Source organism: Magnusiomyces paraingens, assembly GCF_902498895.1.
Source record: "Magnusiomyces paraingens strain CBS 517.90 genome assembly, contig: contig2, whole genome shotgun sequence".
Classification (NCBI taxonomy): domain Eukaryota; kingdom Fungi; phylum Ascomycota; class Dipodascomycetes; order Dipodascales; family Dipodascaceae; genus Magnusiomyces; species Magnusiomyces paraingens.
This window is the reverse complement of record NW_022474068.1, coordinates 2,720,573-2,738,172: the sequence shown is the minus strand read 5'-3', so window position 1 is coordinate 2,738,172 and position 17,600 is coordinate 2,720,573. Positions and strand designations below refer to the sequence as shown.

At 39.3% G+C, this 17,600-nt stretch overlaps 6 protein-coding genes across 6 annotated transcripts; 3 read left to right on the top strand and 3 right to left on the bottom strand.

Moving 5' to 3' along the window:
- Positions 1–463: 463 nt before the first annotated feature.
- On the top strand, positions 464–4,370 carry SAPINGB_P002606 (uncharacterized protein; the record flags this gene model as incomplete). Its single annotated transcript, XM_031997324.1, has 2 exons — positions 464–667; positions 813–4,370. The coding sequence occupies 2 exons, from the start codon at positions 464–466 to the stop codon at positions 4,368–4,370; spliced, it is 3,762 nt and encodes a 1,253-aa protein (XP_031853215.1).
- Positions 4,371–4,635: 265 nt separating this feature from the next.
- Positions 4,636–5,261, top strand: SAPINGB_P002605 (uncharacterized protein; the record flags this gene model as incomplete). The annotated part of the gene is made up of 2 exons (XM_031997323.1): positions 4,636–4,710; positions 4,878–5,261. The coding sequence occupies 2 exons, from the start codon at positions 4,636–4,638 to the stop codon at positions 5,259–5,261; spliced, it is 459 nt and encodes a 152-aa protein (XP_031853214.1).
- A 551-nt stretch (positions 5,262–5,812) lies between these two features.
- SAPINGB_P002604 (uncharacterized protein) lies at positions 5,813–8,344 on the bottom strand (the record flags this gene model as incomplete). Its single annotated transcript, XM_031997322.1, has 1 exon — positions 5,813–8,344. One exon carries the CDS (start codon positions 8,342–8,344, stop codon positions 5,813–5,815), a length of 2,532 nt encoding a protein of 843 aa, XP_031853213.1.
- A 2,067-nt stretch (positions 8,345–10,411) lies between these two features.
- Positions 10,412–12,594, top strand: SAPINGB_P002603 (uncharacterized protein; the record flags this gene model as incomplete). The annotated part of the gene is made up of 3 exons (XM_031997321.1): positions 10,412–10,486; positions 10,675–10,814; positions 11,169–12,594. The coding sequence occupies 3 exons, from the start codon at positions 10,412–10,414 to the stop codon at positions 12,592–12,594; spliced, it is 1,641 nt and encodes a 546-aa protein (XP_031853212.1).
- Positions 12,595–12,776: 182 nt separating this feature from the next.
- Positions 12,777–13,488, bottom strand: SAPINGB_P002602 (uncharacterized protein; the record flags this gene model as incomplete). The annotated part of the gene is made up of 2 exons (XM_031997320.1): positions 12,777–13,318; positions 13,437–13,488. 2 exons carry the CDS (start codon positions 13,486–13,488, stop codon positions 12,777–12,779), a joined length of 594 nt encoding a protein of 197 aa, XP_031853211.1.
- A 748-nt stretch (positions 13,489–14,236) lies between these two features.
- SAPINGB_P002601 (uncharacterized protein) lies at positions 14,237–17,359 on the bottom strand (the record flags this gene model as incomplete). The annotated part of the gene is made up of 1 exon (XM_031997319.1): positions 14,237–17,359. One exon carries the CDS (start codon positions 17,357–17,359, stop codon positions 14,237–14,239), a length of 3,123 nt encoding a protein of 1,040 aa, XP_031853210.1.
- Positions 17,360–17,600: the final 241 nt, after the last annotated feature.

The following is a 17,600-nucleotide window of genomic DNA, read 5'->3' as shown; positions in this document are numbered from 1 at the left end:
ACCTTTTTTTATTTCCATTTTCTTTTCTTTTCCTCCCCCCCCTTTTTTTTTTTTTTTTTTTTTTTTTTTTTTTTTTTTTTGCTCACTACCTACCCAAATTCATACAAAATTTGTCATTTTCATTAGACTTTTTTTTTTTTTTCAATCCCTCCCTCTATTAAAAAAAAAAAAAAAAAAAAAAAAAAAAAGTCTTCTTCTTCTTCTTCTTCTTCTTCTTCTTAGAAATAACCATTGCATCTCCAGTTATTTTAATTTTTGAAGACCTCTTTTTTTTTTTTTTTTTTTTTTTTTTTTTTTTTTTTTTTTTTTAATATATATAGAGAATAGAAGATAATTTAAAAAGAACTTCATTCAACCTAACAACTCTTTTCTCAATCTTTTAGTCGTCATCGTCATCGTCATCTACCTCTTCCTCCAATTCTTTCTCGCTTATCTTCTTCTTCTTCTTCTTTCTCTCTAAATAATGCCATCCTTCTTCATTGGCGTCTACGTGGCGTTATATCCTTATGCCGCTCAAACAGACCAAGAACTTACACTCGCTCAAGGTGACCTTCTCTATCTCCTTGAAAAATCCACCACCGACGACTGGTGGAAAGTTAAAAAACGCGTTTTGGGCTCAGAAACTGAGGAACCTGTTGGCCTAGTGCCTAATACCTACATCCAACCAGTACGTGTTCTTTGAAAAATTCATACTTTACAAAAAAAAAAAAAAATAAAAAAAAACCGCAACATTCATCCCACACTTAAACCAAAACTTATTACTAACAATTCCAATTTTCTTTTTTTTTTTTTTTTTTCTTTTTAAATTATAGGCTCCAGTTGTTTCAATAGCTAAAGCTTTATATTCATATGATAGACAAACTGAAGAAGAACTTTCTTTCCAAGAAGATGAAATCTTTGATGTCTACGACTCTTCAGACCCAGATTGGCTTCTTGTTGGCAAAAAATCATCACAAGAATATGGCTTTGTCCCAGCAAACTATATAGAAGTTGGCTCAGGTGCCTCTGCTGCTGTTTCTGCTGCTGCTCCTCCTCCCTCTCAATCTGCCTATGCTGCTCCCATTGCTGCCGTCACTGCTGCTACCGCTACCTCTTCTACTTTTGGACAAGGCCCTAAAAACTCTTCTTACATCCCCCCACCTCCACCACCAACTTTTGTCCCACCTGCTAAAGATAAACCCCTTCCAGAAATGCCCCAGGACTCTTCTCCACCTCCTTCAGACAATTATGGCTCTAGTCGCCCTAGTAATGAAGATGATGAAGATGCCCCCCCTCTTCCTTCTAGACCAACTAATTCAGACAATAATAATAGACGACGTCCAAGAGATCAAGCTCGTACCGAGTCAAGCTCAAACAACAATGACAATAGCAACAATAATAATAATAATAATAATAAGAAAAACGAACAATTCTATAATTGGTACGTTCAGGAAGTTGATGGAAGGAAAAAATACAAGGCAACTATTTCAATTGGAAATGGCTCAATCATGTACTCCTCAGCCCGTACAGACTCAAACCCTCAGCAATGGCCCATTGACGACCTCATTAATTATAATAGCGAAAAGAAACACGTTTTCCTTGAGCTCCAACACCCTTCTCTTTCCCTAGATCTTCATGCTGGCTCAAAAGAAACCGCTGAGGAAATCATTTCCGTTTTAGGAGATCTCTCCGGTGCAAACAAAGCCATTGGCCTCAGAGAGGTCATTGCTGCCGCAAAATCAGCAGGTCAGAAAATGGGCAAGGTTCTCTACGACTTTGACGCCGCTCATGACGACGAAGTTACTGTCAAGGAGGGCGAAAACATTTTTGTCATTGACTCGGAACGTAGTCGCGAATGGTGGCTCATTCGTAACGCTTCAGGTCGTGAGGGTATGATTCCAAGCTCTTATATCGAAGTGGCACCTGAACCAACCGCTTCGAAACGTCTCTCATTTTACCCATCTCGTCAAAAATCAGACGGTGGAAACAAAAAGTCTCTTCTCCGTCGTCCAAGTTTATTTTCTTCTTCCTCTTCATCTAGAAAAGAACGTGAGGATAAAGAAGAACGTGAACGTGAAGCTGATCGTGAACGTGACTACCAGCGTCAACAAGACGCAAGAAGAAGACAACGCAGCCAATCCAATGGTGGCGGTAGCAGCAGCAACAATAGAGAAAGAGAAAGAGAAGGCAGAGAAAATAAAGAAAAACCCAAACCAGATTCTAGAAAAGTTCGCACATGGACAGATAGATCTGGTGCTTTTAAAGTCGATGCTGCCTTTTTGGGCTGTGTTGATGGAAAAATCCATCTCCACAAGGTTAATGGTGTCAAGATTGCTGTTGCTGCTAGTAAAATGTCTACTCAGGATTTGGAATATGTCGAAAATCTCACTGGAATGAGTTTTGAAGATGATAAGCCCCTGGCTGATATTAAACGTGGCTCCAACCGTTCTGGTGCTCGCAGAGCCAGCTCACGTGGTGATGAACGTAGCTATTCTCCTTCATACCGCAACAAGTCTCAACAACAGGTCCTTACCATTCCTGGAGGTGTCAGCACAGGAGACCACGATCCGGATTCGTTTTCGCCCAGATCATCGTCACGTCCTGCTGATTCAAATGCTCGCAATCATGTTTCCCAGGCACCCTCAACTCTCCCTGAGTTTGATTGGTTTGGCTTCTTTTTGGATTGCGGTGTTGACATTAACAATTGTCAGCGCTACTCTATCAATTTTAATCGAGACCAAATGGATGAGTCCATTCTTGCTGACATTACTCCTGAGGTTCTCCGTACCTTGGGCCTTAAGGAAGGTGATATTCTCCGTGTCACCAAGCGTCTTGACGAAAAGTTCAACAGACGCCTTGAGGGTCAAAAGACAGGTGGTGGCCCCGGTGGCGCCGCAATTGTCCCTGTGGGAACTGCAGCAGGTGGTCTTTTTTCAAATACCGATGGTACGTTGAAGAACAATACCACAAGACAAGCCAATGCTGGCCCGGCCCCAGCTCCGGCCCCGATCTCGGTTCCAGCCACTTCGGTTCCATCAGCTGCTGCATCAACTGCCAGCCTGGCTTCTCAGGTTCAGCCTGCTGCTCAAGGCTTTGAAGATGATGCATGGGCAGTTAGAGCTGGTGCTGGTCCTGCTCCTATTGCACCAGCACCGGCACCAGCTTCTGCCCCCGTTGTGGTTCCAGCACCAGCACCAGCTCCTGTGATTGTTGCAGCTCCTCCACCTCCACCTCCTGCTCCAGTCTATGCCAATCCTCCTCCTGCTCAACCTCAGCCTACTGGCGCATTGAAGGAGTTTATGGATTTTAAGCCTTTGAACCCTGTGCAAACCGAAGCTGCCAAATCTGCAAACATTAAGCAGCAAATGACTGGCATGGCTCCACAGGCCCCCCAGCGCACTGGCGGTGGTTCTATCATCACAATCCCCGTTACTATTCCCATTGCACTCCAGCCTGTTGCAACTGGTGCTCTTGGTGCCCAAGCAACTGGAGGATTGGTGCGCGAGCCTCTTAATCCATTTGCTACTGGTATTGCTCAGCAACCCTTTAGTGTATCAACTACGTCGTTGCCTGGACAAGTTACTGGTGGGTTTGTTGCTCCTCAAGTCACTGGTGGTTTGGTGCGAACTCAAATCACTGGTGGTCTTGTACCCACCCATACCACCAACCCGTTTTTGACTCAACAATTTGCTGCCTCGACTCCTGCTCTTACAGGTAACCCGTTTTTGCAAGGTGGAGCTGCCCCTCAGACTTCTTTTGGATCAGTTGTTGTTCCTCAAACTACATTTGGCCAAGTGCCTACATCAACTTTTGGACAGGCTCCTCAGGTTTCATCTACAACTGCACCAACACTTAACACGTTGAACAACCAGATGCAGGCTCTCAACTTGCAACAGGTTCAGCCTCAGGCCACGTCGTTTCAGAATTTTATTCAGCAGCCCACTTTTATGACTGGCAGTACGCCCAATTTGTTTATGCAGCAGCAGCAGCCTCAATTGACATTGTTCCAACCCCAGCAGCCCACGTTTCAACAACAACCTACATTCCAACAACAACAACAACCTACGTTCCAACAACAGCAACAGCCTTCTGTGTTCCCACAGTTTGGAGCTGCAGCAGCTACGCAGCCAGCTGCCGGGTCCGGGTACCAGATGAATGTTCAGCCGCTGCAAACGCAGCCGACTGGGTTTGGGTTTGGCAATAGTGGAACAGGACCGTCGAACAATGTAGGCAACATTTTCCAGGCCATGGCAGCTGGTGCGCCTGTGGGAGCCGGCAGTGCGGCGCCACCCACTGTTGCATTTGGAAATAGTGCACCATTGCAGCCAACAGCCACTGGACGGAGGGCCAATTTGAATGCAGCGACACCTCAGAATCCATTTGGATTTTGATGGAAAAGGGATTAAATTTGTTTTTTTTTTAAAAAAATTTGTGTATTTGCGTATAAAGATGTTTTTAGTTAGAGTTGAAAAAAAAAAAAATATATTAAATTAATTAAAATAAATTAAGTTAAGTTAAGTTAACAAAATATTTTTTGTAATTGTAATACAACTGTGTCATTAAAAAAAAAAATTGAAGCTCAAATTGTATTTTTTTTTTTTTTTTTTTTTTCACAACTGCCAACTTTCCTTTATATCAAACATAAAAAAAATAAAAATGCCAGGTTTAAAGATCCCTCTTGATGAATTTATTGAGAAATCACAGCTATTAATTGCTGCACGTCCCGAGACTGTAAGTTTATATTTATATAAAACATAAGAAGAAAAAAAAAAAAAAATGAAAAAGAAAAACCCTTTTTTTTATTTTTTTTTTTTCTTCTTCTTATTCTTCTTATTCTTTATATTTATTTATCTCTTATTCTTTTTTTATAACTTTTTTTTTTTTTTATTTCTTGACAGACTCGAGTGACTACTACATACACTCACTCAGTTCCTAGACCATGTTTAGGGTCCGCCAACAACAACGCCAACGCCAACAACGCCAACGCCAATGACAACTCTTCTCGTGGATCAAGTCAAGGTACTGCAGTTCATGTTAAAACTTTTGATCCAATTTCCGGGGCTTGTTTTAGAACTTCACTTACTAGAGTCAATGAATTGGGTCGTGTTATGATGGCATTAGGACCTCAAGGTGTTAGCAGTGTAAGTGGTGGAACAAGTGGATCAACAACAAATGCAGATGCAGGTGCAGGTGCAAGTGCAAGTGCAAGTGGTTCAGCAAGTGAAGGGGAAACGGCGATCCAGGGATTGGCAGCTGCAATGCTTGGAGAAAAAAGTGTGTGAAAAGTATAATGCAAAAAGTTGACAATAATAATGATAATAATGATAATAATAATAATGATGATGGTTATGGTTATGGTTATGATGATGATGATGATGATGACGATGACGATGATTATGAAGAATAATTTTAGTAGCAATTGTGTTTAATGTGTACAGGTTTTTTTTTTTTTCCCCCCCCCTCCCTCACCTCTTCTATATTATGAGTGAGTATGGAGAGAGTTGTTCATTATTTTTTTTTTTTTTTAGAAAAAAAGTTTATTCATGGAATTAATGGAATTAAAAAAAAAAAAAATTCAATAAATAAAAATAAAACAAAGTTAGAGAAAGAAAAGAAAGAAAAAAAGAGAAAGAGGAGGGGAGGGTGGTGGAAGGGGGTGAAAAAAACGAGTGAAAGAAAGTACAAAAAAGAGAAAGAAGAAAAAGAAGAAAAACTAACTAACTAATTAACTACAACGTAGTAAACAAGACATCATCTTGGTTAAAAAAAAAAAAAAAAAAACTCGTTTTCATTTGTAGAAAAAAAAAAAAGAAATCAAAGATCAAAAAAAAATTTAAAAATCTTTTTTTCTTTCTTTCTTTCTTTCTCTTTCTCTCTCTTTTTTTTTTTTTTTTTTACGGCGACGCTGCTTGTATGACTTGCCACGTTTCTTGTTTCCTGTTTTTTTCTTGCTAATCGATCCTGTTGAGCTTGCAGTTCGTGAAATAGTGGATCCTGCAGAACCAGGAGCACCTACAGGAATTAGCAATGACTCTTCGTCATCAGCATCTGTAGCATCTGTAGCAACCGTAGCATCTTCGTTACTAGTTGGTTCATGAGTCTTGGGTAATTCCACTGGAGTGCTGGTGTTAGTTGCTTGGGACTCAGGGCCTGAAACTTCAGTAGTAGTCTCAGGAGTCTCAGGAGTCTCAGGAGTCTCAGGAGTCGTGGCTTGACTAGCATCATCAAAAGTCTCAGCAACTGCAACTTCACTCACATTCTGGGCTGAGGGAACAACAACATCTTTAGTAACTTCACTAGAACCTTCAGCTGTAGCATCTACTACATTTTCAGCATCTGTAATAGTAGCTGTAGCTGTAGCATTAGCTGTAGCATTAGCAGTAGCAGCACTACTGGTTTCTTCAATGGTATCATTTGTAGTGCTTTCAGTAGCTGTAGCAGCCTTACTAACATCTTTGACAGCACCTTCAGGAGCAGCGTCAACAAGTGGAGTGGAAGACGAAGCAACGGACTGTTGGGGCGTAGGTTCAAAGATAGGAGGGTCTGCTACTGTTACTGTTGCGTCTGCTTCAGCTTCAGCTTCTGTTGCAGCTTCTGTTGCAGCTTCTGTTGCAGCTTCTGTTGCAGCTTCTGTTGCAGTTTCTGTTGCAGTTTCTATGTTTTGTCCTTGCTGAGTAGGCCCACTTTCGAGAACTGCAGCTACTGACTGGGTTGCGCCATGCGTTTCGTCTTCATTGTCTGAGTATGAGGGTGGCGGGGAGCCCGGGGTTTGTGGCGGGTGCTGGGTGTGCAAGCTGTACACTGATGAGTTATGTCTACGGGCGGCAGCCAGGGTAGAATCAACTGGGGCGTCTGCGTCCATGTCTGCATCATTACGAGGAGTAAATGGAGGAGGAGATTGTTGGCGGTATTGAAGGGGGGCTTGGGATGCACGAAGAGTAGGAGAGGAGGAAGCAGAAGACGAGGAGAGTTGGTGTTGGTGTTGGTGTTGGGATGATAAGGTGGGGGCTACTGGAGAGGACGGCTGGGTATTTTCAGAGTACACTGATCCGGCAGTGGTATTTAATGTAGGAGAAGAGATGGTATTAGAGCTTGAAGCGACAGTTGAGGTGATATGGTCGCCAGTATTAATTGAAGAAGACGACTCACCGGATCCGGGCAAGAAGCGGCTAGTTTCAAGAAGAACACTATCGCGTTCAGCTCCGTAGGGAGGTGGTGGGGAAAGAGTACCCTGAGCAGGAGCAAGCCCCCACTTTTTAACATTGGCTTCAATGTAAACAAACCCAGCCTGGCCAAAGTTGACTGTGACTTTGCATGGTCCATCAGCGCCGACAGTTGGGAAGAGGTTATAGCGGAAACCTTGGACTGCTGGTTCATCGATGCGGCGGCCATTATGGGTGAAGAAGATTATGCCTGAACGGGGGCGGTATCCAACACCGACCACGTCGCCTTGTTGGAACTTTGGTCCGTAGTTTGGGGTGGCGGCTGCGGCATTATTGATGCGGCGGGTACCTGTTGAATCATAAGCAACGGAGAGTTTGGTAAATCCTGGGAGACGGAAGGTAGGGTATGGTTTGGTAGTAAGGCCTACTGCGACCTGGGTAGTTGGGGGCATATCAAACATTTTAGCTTCCCAGTAGTAGACTTCATTTTGTTTAGGAAGTGGGAGGTTTGTTTGAGTGCATCCGACATTGTTATCATAAAATTCAATTTCGGTGCGGGCCTCTACAAAGCAGTTTGCGTTAGGGAAATCTACCTCAAATTCCCATGCGCTGACACCCTTTTCTTGGATGGTTAAGTATTGGGCAAGGGAGATATCAGCGTGAGCTGAGTTTGGTGGGTTTGAAGCCACAAAGGCCTTAGTACGAAGGTAAGTTTGACGGGTAGGTTCATCCATGGCTTCTAATTCAGCAACTTCTTCTTCAAGACCTGTTTGGTCATCATCATCGTCATAATCTCCAGAATTACCTGATCCAAGTTTAATTCTTCCGTTGCGTCCGAGGAGTGTGAACCAAAGGATTCCACAAAAGATGCCTAAGAAGAGTGTTCCAAAGCCAGAAATTAAGCCGATGAGTAGGGGGAGATTGATTCCATCAGAAGAGGGGTCATTATTGTCTGTGGGCAAGTCAGGGTGATGATATGTAGCTGTTGGAAGATGGGGGGCAAAGAAAGGTTGAGTATTTGAAGGTGTTGAAAGATGAGAAGTGGTTGAAGAGGATGGTTGGATTGAAGTTGGGTTTGAAAAGGTTAATGTTTCATAAGAAGCATAAGAGAGGGTAGTTGGAAGAGGGTTTGCAAGGATGGCCACCTGGAGGTCCTGGTCAGGGCTCGCGACAATGGATTCGAGAGCCTTGATTAGGTTCATAGTGGGATGGTGAATTTTTAAGATGTTGGATGTATGATGAGGTTATTAATAATATAATAAAAAAAAAATTTGTGAAAAAAAAAAAAAAAATTTAGGGGAGAGAGAGAGAGAGAGGTTTATTGTGGTGATAGGTGAGTGGGTAGGTAGTGGTGGGTGGTGGTGGCTTTGGTGGTGATGTTGCAAAAGGAGGTTTTAAAAAAAAAAAAAAAAAAAAAAAGGAAAATAGAAAAAGTGTAATATAGCTGTAACATTTATTTTAACATTTTTTGTAATATTTGTTGTAACATTTTTTGTAATTCTTGTTGTTGTAATTTAAGTGTGATTTGAAAAATAAATAAATCATGTGATGGCATGTGATATCATCAATTTTTGGTATATATATTTGTATTGAATAGCTCTCATAAGAAAATGTTTAATTTTTTTTTTTTTTTTTTTTTGAGTTCTTAGTTCGTTAACTGTCGTGTTTATACAATGCTGGGCGCTTAATAATAATAATAATAATAATAATAATAATAATAATAATAATAATAATAATAATAAATAAATAAATAAATAAATAAAAAAAAATCTCTCATAGTATTAAATTTAATAAGAATTAAATTAAATTAAATTAAATTAAATTGAATTGAATTACATAAAAATTAATTAAAATTGATAACCAGCAAGACAGCCAGCCAATCAGTATAATTCCCCCCTATTCAGCCTTTCGTTATTTCCCTTTACTAGTATAGCCAATAAATAACTACTACTGCCTAAAATGTAGTTGTTGTTGTTATTGTAACGTTGCTCTGCCAACTAAGCATAGGGAAAGGTTTTTCATCTTCATCTTCATCTTCTTATTCCTTTGCTTTATTATTTTATTTTATTTTATTTTATTTTATTATATTATATTATACAGCCAATTGGGGAGGTTTTGCTTACTTGCTTGCTGGTTTGCTAGTTGACTGACTGACTGACTGGCTAGAGTTCTTACTGGCCTATAAACACACTCTGCGGCTTTTTTTTAATTTAATTTAATTTAATTTAATTTATTTTATTTTAATTTATTTGTTACAACTTTTTTTTTTTACTTGCTCATGTTGTAATATAATTATAATGATATATAGTAGCCCCCACATGTATGACATATATATATATATACATTTCCACTTGTTACAACTTAATTAATTACAACAATTTTTTTTTTTTTTCTTTTTTGGTTCTCGGACTGCTACTGGCCAAAATGTCTGTGCTAATCCTATGGAAGTCGTAGATTGATCTTACAGGCTGAATGGCTGTTACTACTATTACTATTATTACAATTATTTATGATCTACTATATCTTTATTTATTTATTTAATTTTTTTTCCATCGTCTAAATAGTATTTGATATCTACTTTAATATTTAATTATAATTAAATAAATGACTTTTTGAATATAAAAAAAACTGTCATCATAACTTCTAACTGACTAGTGTATGGCACCTTATTTGTAGTTGTAATTTGTGTATGTGTATGTGTGTAGACATATATATATATATATATATTTATATTTTCCAAAGTAATAATAAATAAATTAATAAATAAATAAATTAATAAAATTAATAATTAAATTAATAACCCATCAGTCTATTTAGAAAAAAAAAAAAAAAAAATCTTGTCTGGGCTCTTGCTGGCTCTGCTAGCTGGCTGTATGGCTTTATGGCTGGCTGTATGGCTGGCTGTATGGGCTGGTTGTATGGGCTGGTTGTATGGGCTGGCCTCTTTGGCTGGCCTCTTTGGCTGGTTGGCCCTTTTAGTCTGTTTGGCTGGTTGGCCATTTTTAGTTGGCAAGTCCTTTTGTGTGGGTGGCTATTTATTTATTTATTTATTAAATTTTTTTACTATTATAATACGTGCTTTTTACCCTTTGCCCTCCTCCTCCTATTTTATTTTTATTTTTTTTTTTTTCCCTCTCCTCTCCTCTCTCTCTCTCTCCTTTTACCCTCTCCATCCTTTCTATTCTCTTCATCCTTTCTTCCTTCCTTCTCTTCCCCTTTTTTTTTTCATCTCCACCCCATCATCCTCTCACATCCACTCCATCTTCACAATGTTGCGAACTGTCCTTCGTCAATCCGCCCGCCGTGCCGGTGTTGTTGCCGCTCAGCGTGCCGCTGCTGTTGCTGTATGTTTATTTTGTTTTTCATAATAATAATAACAATAATACCTCGTTCTTCTTTTTAAGTTGAAAAAGACTTTATTAATTCAACTTTTAAAGTTCTTATTTCTTTAATTCAATTGAAGACTATTTTTCTTCTTCTTCCTATAAAAAAACTCTTTTATAAATTCTAATCAATTGATTTTTTTTTATAGCCCCGTGTCATCGTTGCCAGAAGAGGCTTCGCTGAGGCCAAGGCCACCCCTACTGAAGTCTCTTCTATCCTCGAGGAGCGCATCCGCGGTGTCTCTGGTGAGGCCGACCTCAACGAGACTGGCCGTGTCCTTTCCGTTGGGTAAGTTTTATTTTTAAATTATTATTACTATTATTTCCCTTTTTTCAATGCTTCAAATCATTTGTTTTTTTTTTTCAATCAATCAATCTCCATTTCAATCCAATCCATTTCAATTCAATTTCAATTTCAATTTTGTTTTATTGCCAGCTTTCTCGCTTTTTTTTTTTTTTGCACAAATTTCAAAAAATTTCTACGGTTTCTGCACTCCTATTGGCTGCTTTTTTCAAAATTCCAGGTTGCCAACCACTTTTCATCCAACTACTTCTTCTATTGGCCAATTCAATATATTTCCCTAACCCTCTCCCAAATATTTAAAAAAAAATTGAACTCAAATAACTAACTAACACTGTTCAGTGACGGTATCGCCCGTGTTTTCGGTCTTAACAATGTCCAGGCTGAAGAGCTCGTTGAGTTCTCTTCCGGTGTCAAGGGTATGGCCCTTAACTTGGAAGCCGGCCAAGTCGGTATCGTCTTGTTCGGTTCTGACCGTCTCGTCAAGGAAGGTGAGACTGTCAAGAGAACCGGTTCCATTGTTGACGTCCCCGTCGGCCCTGGTCTTCTCGGCCGTGTCGTTGATGCCCTCGGTAACGCCATTGACGGTAAGGGCCCCATCGAGTCCACCGAGAGAATCCGTGCTCAGGTCAAGGCTCCTGGTATTCTTCCCCGTCGCTCTGTCCACGAGCCTATGCAGACTGGTCTTAAGTCTGTCGATGCTCTTGTCCCCATTGGCCGTGGTCAGCGTGAGTTGATTATTGGTGACCGTCAGACTGGTAAGACCACTGTCGCCATCGACACCATTCTTAACCAGAAGAGATGGAACAACCTCTCTGACGAGACCAAGAAGCTTTACTGTGTCTACGTCGCTGTCGGCCAGAAGAGATCCACTGTTGCTCAGCTCGTCCAGACTCTTGAGCAGAACGATGCTCTCAAGTACTCTATCATTGTTGCTGCCACTGCTTCCGAGGCTGCTCCTCTTCAGTACCTTGCTCCCTTCACTGGCTGCGCCATTGGCGAGTGGTTCAGAGACAATGGCAAGCACGCTCTTATCATCTACGATGATTTGTCTAAGCAGGCTGTTGCTTACCGTCAAATGTCTCTTCTTTTGAGACGTCCTCCTGGTCGTGAGGCTTACCCCGGTGATGTCTTCTACCTCCACTCTCGTCTTCTTGAGCGTGCTGCCAAGATGTCTGAGAAGCACGGCTCTGGTTCCCTTACTGCCCTCCCTGTCATTGAGACCCAGGGTGGTGATGTCTCTGCTTACATTCCTACCAATGTCATTTCCATTACCGACGGTCAGATCTTCTTGGAGGCTGAGCTTTTCTACAAGGGTATCAGACCCGCCATCAATGTCGGTCTTTCCGTTTCCCGTGTCGGTTCTGCCGCTCAGGTCAAGGCCATGAAGCAGGTTGCTGGTTCCCTCAAGCTGTTCTTGGCCCAGTACCGTGAAGTCGCTGCCTTTGCCCAGTTCGGTTCCGATCTTGATGCCTCCACCAAGCTTACTCTTGCCCGTGGTGAGCGTCTTACCCAGATTCTTAAGCAGAAGCAGTCTTCTCCTCTTGGTGCTGATGAGCAGGTTCCTGTTGTCTTTGCCGGTGTTAACGGTTTCCTTGACAAGGTCCCTGTTGCTGATGTTGCTAGATACGAGTCTGAGCTCCTTTCTTACCTTAAGGCCAACGAGTCTGGTATCCTTTCTGCCATTGCTGACAAGGGTGAGCTTACCAAGGAACAGCTTGCTCAGCTTAAGGAGGCCACTGCCACCTTCTCTGCCAACTTTGCTTAAGTATTCTTTTAATATATAAATTTTAAAAAATCCTAACTGAGAATATAAAGAACCAAAAAAAAAAAAAATACTGAGCGAGATGTGGTTGCTTGTATAATTCACATTTGATATATAAATATATATATAATAAAAAATAACTATACTTCTTTTTAATTTTTTTTTCATTTTTTCATTTTTTAGTATTACTTGATTTTATGAAAGGCTTTAATTTCAGGAAGAATTTTTTCGTCTACCCGTTCAATAACTTGTGTACGGAATCCCAAAAGGTAAGCGATTTCGAAAAGCACGAAAAATGGAGCCAACACTAGAGCTTGGACTAGATTATCTAGTAAAGCAGGTGCTCTTTTTTCATAAACTCCATGGCCAATAAATTGGACGATCCAACCTACCACAAATAAGATAATACTTATTTTAATTGGAGAATCAATTAAAAGATTTGGTAACAAGAATCCAGGTACATAAAAGGGTAATTCTTCCAACCAAATTAAAGAAGCTTGAGCTCTAGTTATAGCCAATAATATAAAAAGAGTAGGAAGACCAAAAGTTAAATCGAGTAAAAGATAAAAAAGACCATAAGATAAAGCAGTTAAAAGACCAATATTTAAATAAGAAGCAGAAATTGAAGAAAGTGTAGGCCAAAGTGGGAAAGCTGAAAGAATTGCAAGTGAAGAAAAGAGAATTGTAGGAACAAAAATTATATGTATGGCAACATTTGTTGAATTATCTAAAAAAAAGAAGGATGAAAAAGGGGAATAAAAAAATGTTAGATTTTGAAAAGAATTAAAGAATTAAAGAATTAAAGAATTAAAGAAATAGAAAAAAAAAAAAAAAAAAAAACATACAATGATATTTGCGATAAAATGCAAGTTGTTCTTCAAGATCAAGAATTCCCATAATTATATTATAATTGTATTTTTTTCTTTTTTTTTTTTTTTGGTAGTTGATTAGAATATAGTTATATTTAATCAATGATATCAATGATAATATAGAAAAAAAAAAAGGGAGGTATTTTTAAAAAAAAATAAAAAAAATAAAAAAAATAAAACAAATAAAAAAAATAAAAAAAAAAAGAGTTGTTTGTTTGTTTTTGTTAAATAAATAACAAATTCGATAATTATTGAAAATTAATTACGTGACTTTTTTTAAATTTTTATAAAAAAAAATAAAACAAAAAAAAGTTGTCCACAATCCGCGGTATTTAAATAAAATTTAAATTTTTTTCTTTAATAATATAAACAAACATATAAACACAATTCACCCCCACAATTCAAAATTTTTATAATAATTTGATAATAATTTGATAATTTTAATAATTTTAATAATTATGTCTTTAGTTGTATTCACTTAATATATTATTATTTATTTTATTATTATTCCCCACTCACTCACACACAATCTGTAAATCATCAATTTTAAATCATCAATTTTAAATCATAAATAAATCATAAATAAATCATAAATAAATCATAAATAAAACACTTTTTTTTTTTTTTTTTTTTTTTTTCCCACCCCCACCTTCTCTTCTCTTTATTTATTTATTTCTTTATTTATTTCTTTATTTATTTATTTCTTTCTTTCTTTCTTTCCTTATTACCTATAATATATACACTTATTACAATTACCTATCTCCCCCTCCCCCACCTTAAACAACAGCTTGTCCTCGGCTCATCATAACTTCTCTACGTTCTGCAATATATTCCTTCATATCTGCCTTAAGTTCACACGCACATCCTAATGGTTCATCCTTATCAACTCCTCTTTCTTCTTCTTCTTTCTTATTATTATTATTATTATTATTATTATTATTATTATTATTATTCTTATTCTTATTCTTATTCTTATCTTCTCCTCCTTCTCCTCCACTACTATTCCATTCTTCCACTGTAATTGGCCGGTTTTCTTCTTGATACTCTGGTTGAACACAAGAATCCCATCCTCTTCCAAATGTTTCTTCATCCCAATCTTTACAAACCAAATTCTGATATGATGTATTACCACGTAATTGAAGCTTTAACTGAAATGAAGTAGGTTCAATACTTAAATCATATAATGACGTAAATACACGCGAAAGTGCAGGGTATTTGGCTGCCAATTCGGCTTGTGTAAACATTTTGCGATATAATTTAGCACGCATCGATGGTTGATCCGGTTCAGGTGTAGAAGAAGCAGAAGCAGTAGAAGAAGCAGTAGAAGAAGCAGTAACAGATGAAGGTTCATGAGTCTTTTTCTTATTCTTTTTATTCTTCTTCTTCTTTGAATGAAACCCACTATGCGTAGCCCCTCCAGTAGACCCCAAATTACTACTACCACCACCAGCCGAAACAGATCCTAATCCTCCTCCTGTACTTCCTAATCCTGATCCTGCTCCTGCTCCTGTTCCTGATCCAATTCCTGATCCAATTCCTGATCCTGTACCTGATCCTGTATTCCCCTTTTTCTCACTCTCCTCAACCCCATAGCCTGTAGTAATGACACTATAAAGCCATAGAGCTACAAATGCTTGTGGTGAAATACGACTAGTATGACAACTGAAAAACACAACGTATAATGGTTTTAAACATTCGTCCCATGTCTTGCCTACAAACTCCCATACCTTACTCTCACTGTTACAGTATAAAGGTGAAAGGTCCATAGTAGCCAAGACACGTGCAATCTGCGGCGCCACCAGCGGCGCTACATCCTCTGCACGAGCATTGAAACGATTCCGTACAGCACGCAATATCATGTACGGTGACGGTTGTCGCTGCAAGCGTCCTATAAATTCTGGCGACAAGAACCGATCTTCTGGTGAAGTATAAGGATCAAGTGCTTCCACAAATCGGCGTTCAATTGACGAAACAATATCTTCATCTTGATTCGAATGTGGGAATTCATCTGCCAATTCTTCCCATGACCCTAATATCATTCTTCGCACCTGCTGAGCATGCATTGTCATAAGCATGAGTTGTTCCAGTGATGGAACCCATGGCTTTTTTGTCTTAGGATCTTGTCGGTGAGCTACCGTGGCAAACTTAGGTTTAAACAAATCCACAAGCTCATTTTCATCAATATGAGGAACTGTGCCCTTTGCAATTGAAGATTTCCATTCATACTTGAATGCTTTCCAAGACGAACTAAAATCAATTACTTCTGTCAAGTTCTCAGGCCATTCAGGGACATCTGAATCAACTGTTATGGTAGTCCCATATTCTCCTAAAATCGCACGGCGTACAAGTGTTGCTAGTTGCGGGGCACCTTCCCATGTAGATGGCAATAAGACCCAAGGGTTACGGGTTGGATTTTCAAGTTTCTCACGAGTACGAACCATGATAACTCCACGCATCCCGCCAGCGGTTTTGCCCTTATCAGCCATGAGGTCTTGGAAAATCATTTGTCTCATTCGGTTATGGAAAAAGTAAGGCCCTACAAAGGGGTTCGTGATTGTTTGACGTTGTACTAGAGGAGTCATGACTTCTTCACTTTGCAAAACACTATCAATGTCAAAGTATAGTCTGCTCATGTGAATCTTGGCTGTAACTTCTGCATTATCAAAAATCAGTCGCCGCCATTTACGGACACTAAGAGACTGTGGAATTGCAATATTTTGAGATGCAGCTTCTTGTTCAGTACTCATTCTAATCAAATGATTTGTATAATTTTCTTCTTGTAATGCTGTAGAGTCTTTGCGGTATGCTGTGGGGGCAATTGAGCGATAAGATTTGCGCATAAGGTCTCGGGATACTTGGGACTCAAGGTAGCGTACGTTTTTATTAAAACGTAAAGTTTCAACACGGTTAATAAGTTTGACTTTGCGTTTAAATGTATCTTGAAGTGTGCCTGAAAATGCAAGGCTAGCATCACGAGTGTCTGCAAACACAATTGCCGGTTGCCATTTGGTTTGGCAGGTATCAAAGACGGGGAAAATGAGGGGGGCTAGGGTACTTGCTGGACAAACAGAAGCAGCCTTAATGAGTCCTCGGGCATAAGAGTATTCAACCCGGTTTGGGTCATAGGAGCCAAATACGAGTTTCCTTGTTGAGTTTGTTGAAAGAGATTGGAGTTGATCACAAGCTGAAAAATCCCAAGTGATTGTATAACCTGGGGTATAATCTTCACGACACGCCTTAATTTGAGGGGTACGAGCAATCATGGGGAGAGGTGGGGGTCCGAATCTTGCTGGAGCAGCAAAAGATTGTGTAGTAGGCATGATAAATTCAACAACGGGTCTCAAGCTAAGTCTTATTGTAGGTGAAGAGTCGTGACCTGTACAGTTAGGGTCACGGCATTCGAATCCAAAGAAGGAGGTTGGTGTGATTGATCTAAGAGGATCAGGTGGAGAACCCAAAGAGATATTAGATTGGGTTGGGTGTGGTTGAGGATTGGAGCTTTGAGGGATGGTAAATGTTTTTGTAGGCATTTGTAAATGATGTTCTGAGTTCATGGAACCCATGGGATCTACAGTCCCCATAATATTTTTCAGACGAGTTACAAAGAATTCTGAAAGAAGAGGGTTCTCTAACTCTTCTTGAGTAATAGGATCGTCGCCATTAATATCATCATCATCATCATTATCATGACAATGATGATGATGTTGATGTTGATGATTATGAGTATGGTTGTGATTGTGATCAGGGTAATGATCATCTGGGTCATCGAGTCTAGAGTCATGGGTATTGTGATTATGTTTATTATTATTATCACGCATATTCCCATAAAGATCTTTTACAATTTCTGGATTGTTTAAGAGGAACTCTCGAAAGAGTTCAGAAGGGACCTCTTCATCCATTGGATTGTTTAGTGGTGATGTTAGTAGTGATGTTAGTGGTGGTGGTGGTGGTGGTGATGAAAATAAGAGAAAAAAGGAAGTTTTTATGGAGGTTTTGAAAAAAAAAAAAAATCAAAAAAAAAAAAAAAAAAAAAAAAAAAAAAAAAAAAAAATAAAAAAAAAAAAAAAAAAAAGATATCACGTGAGAGGCACACGAGCAAACCAGAATTGTATTGAGCGCCTAAGAAATGTCGAACGGGAC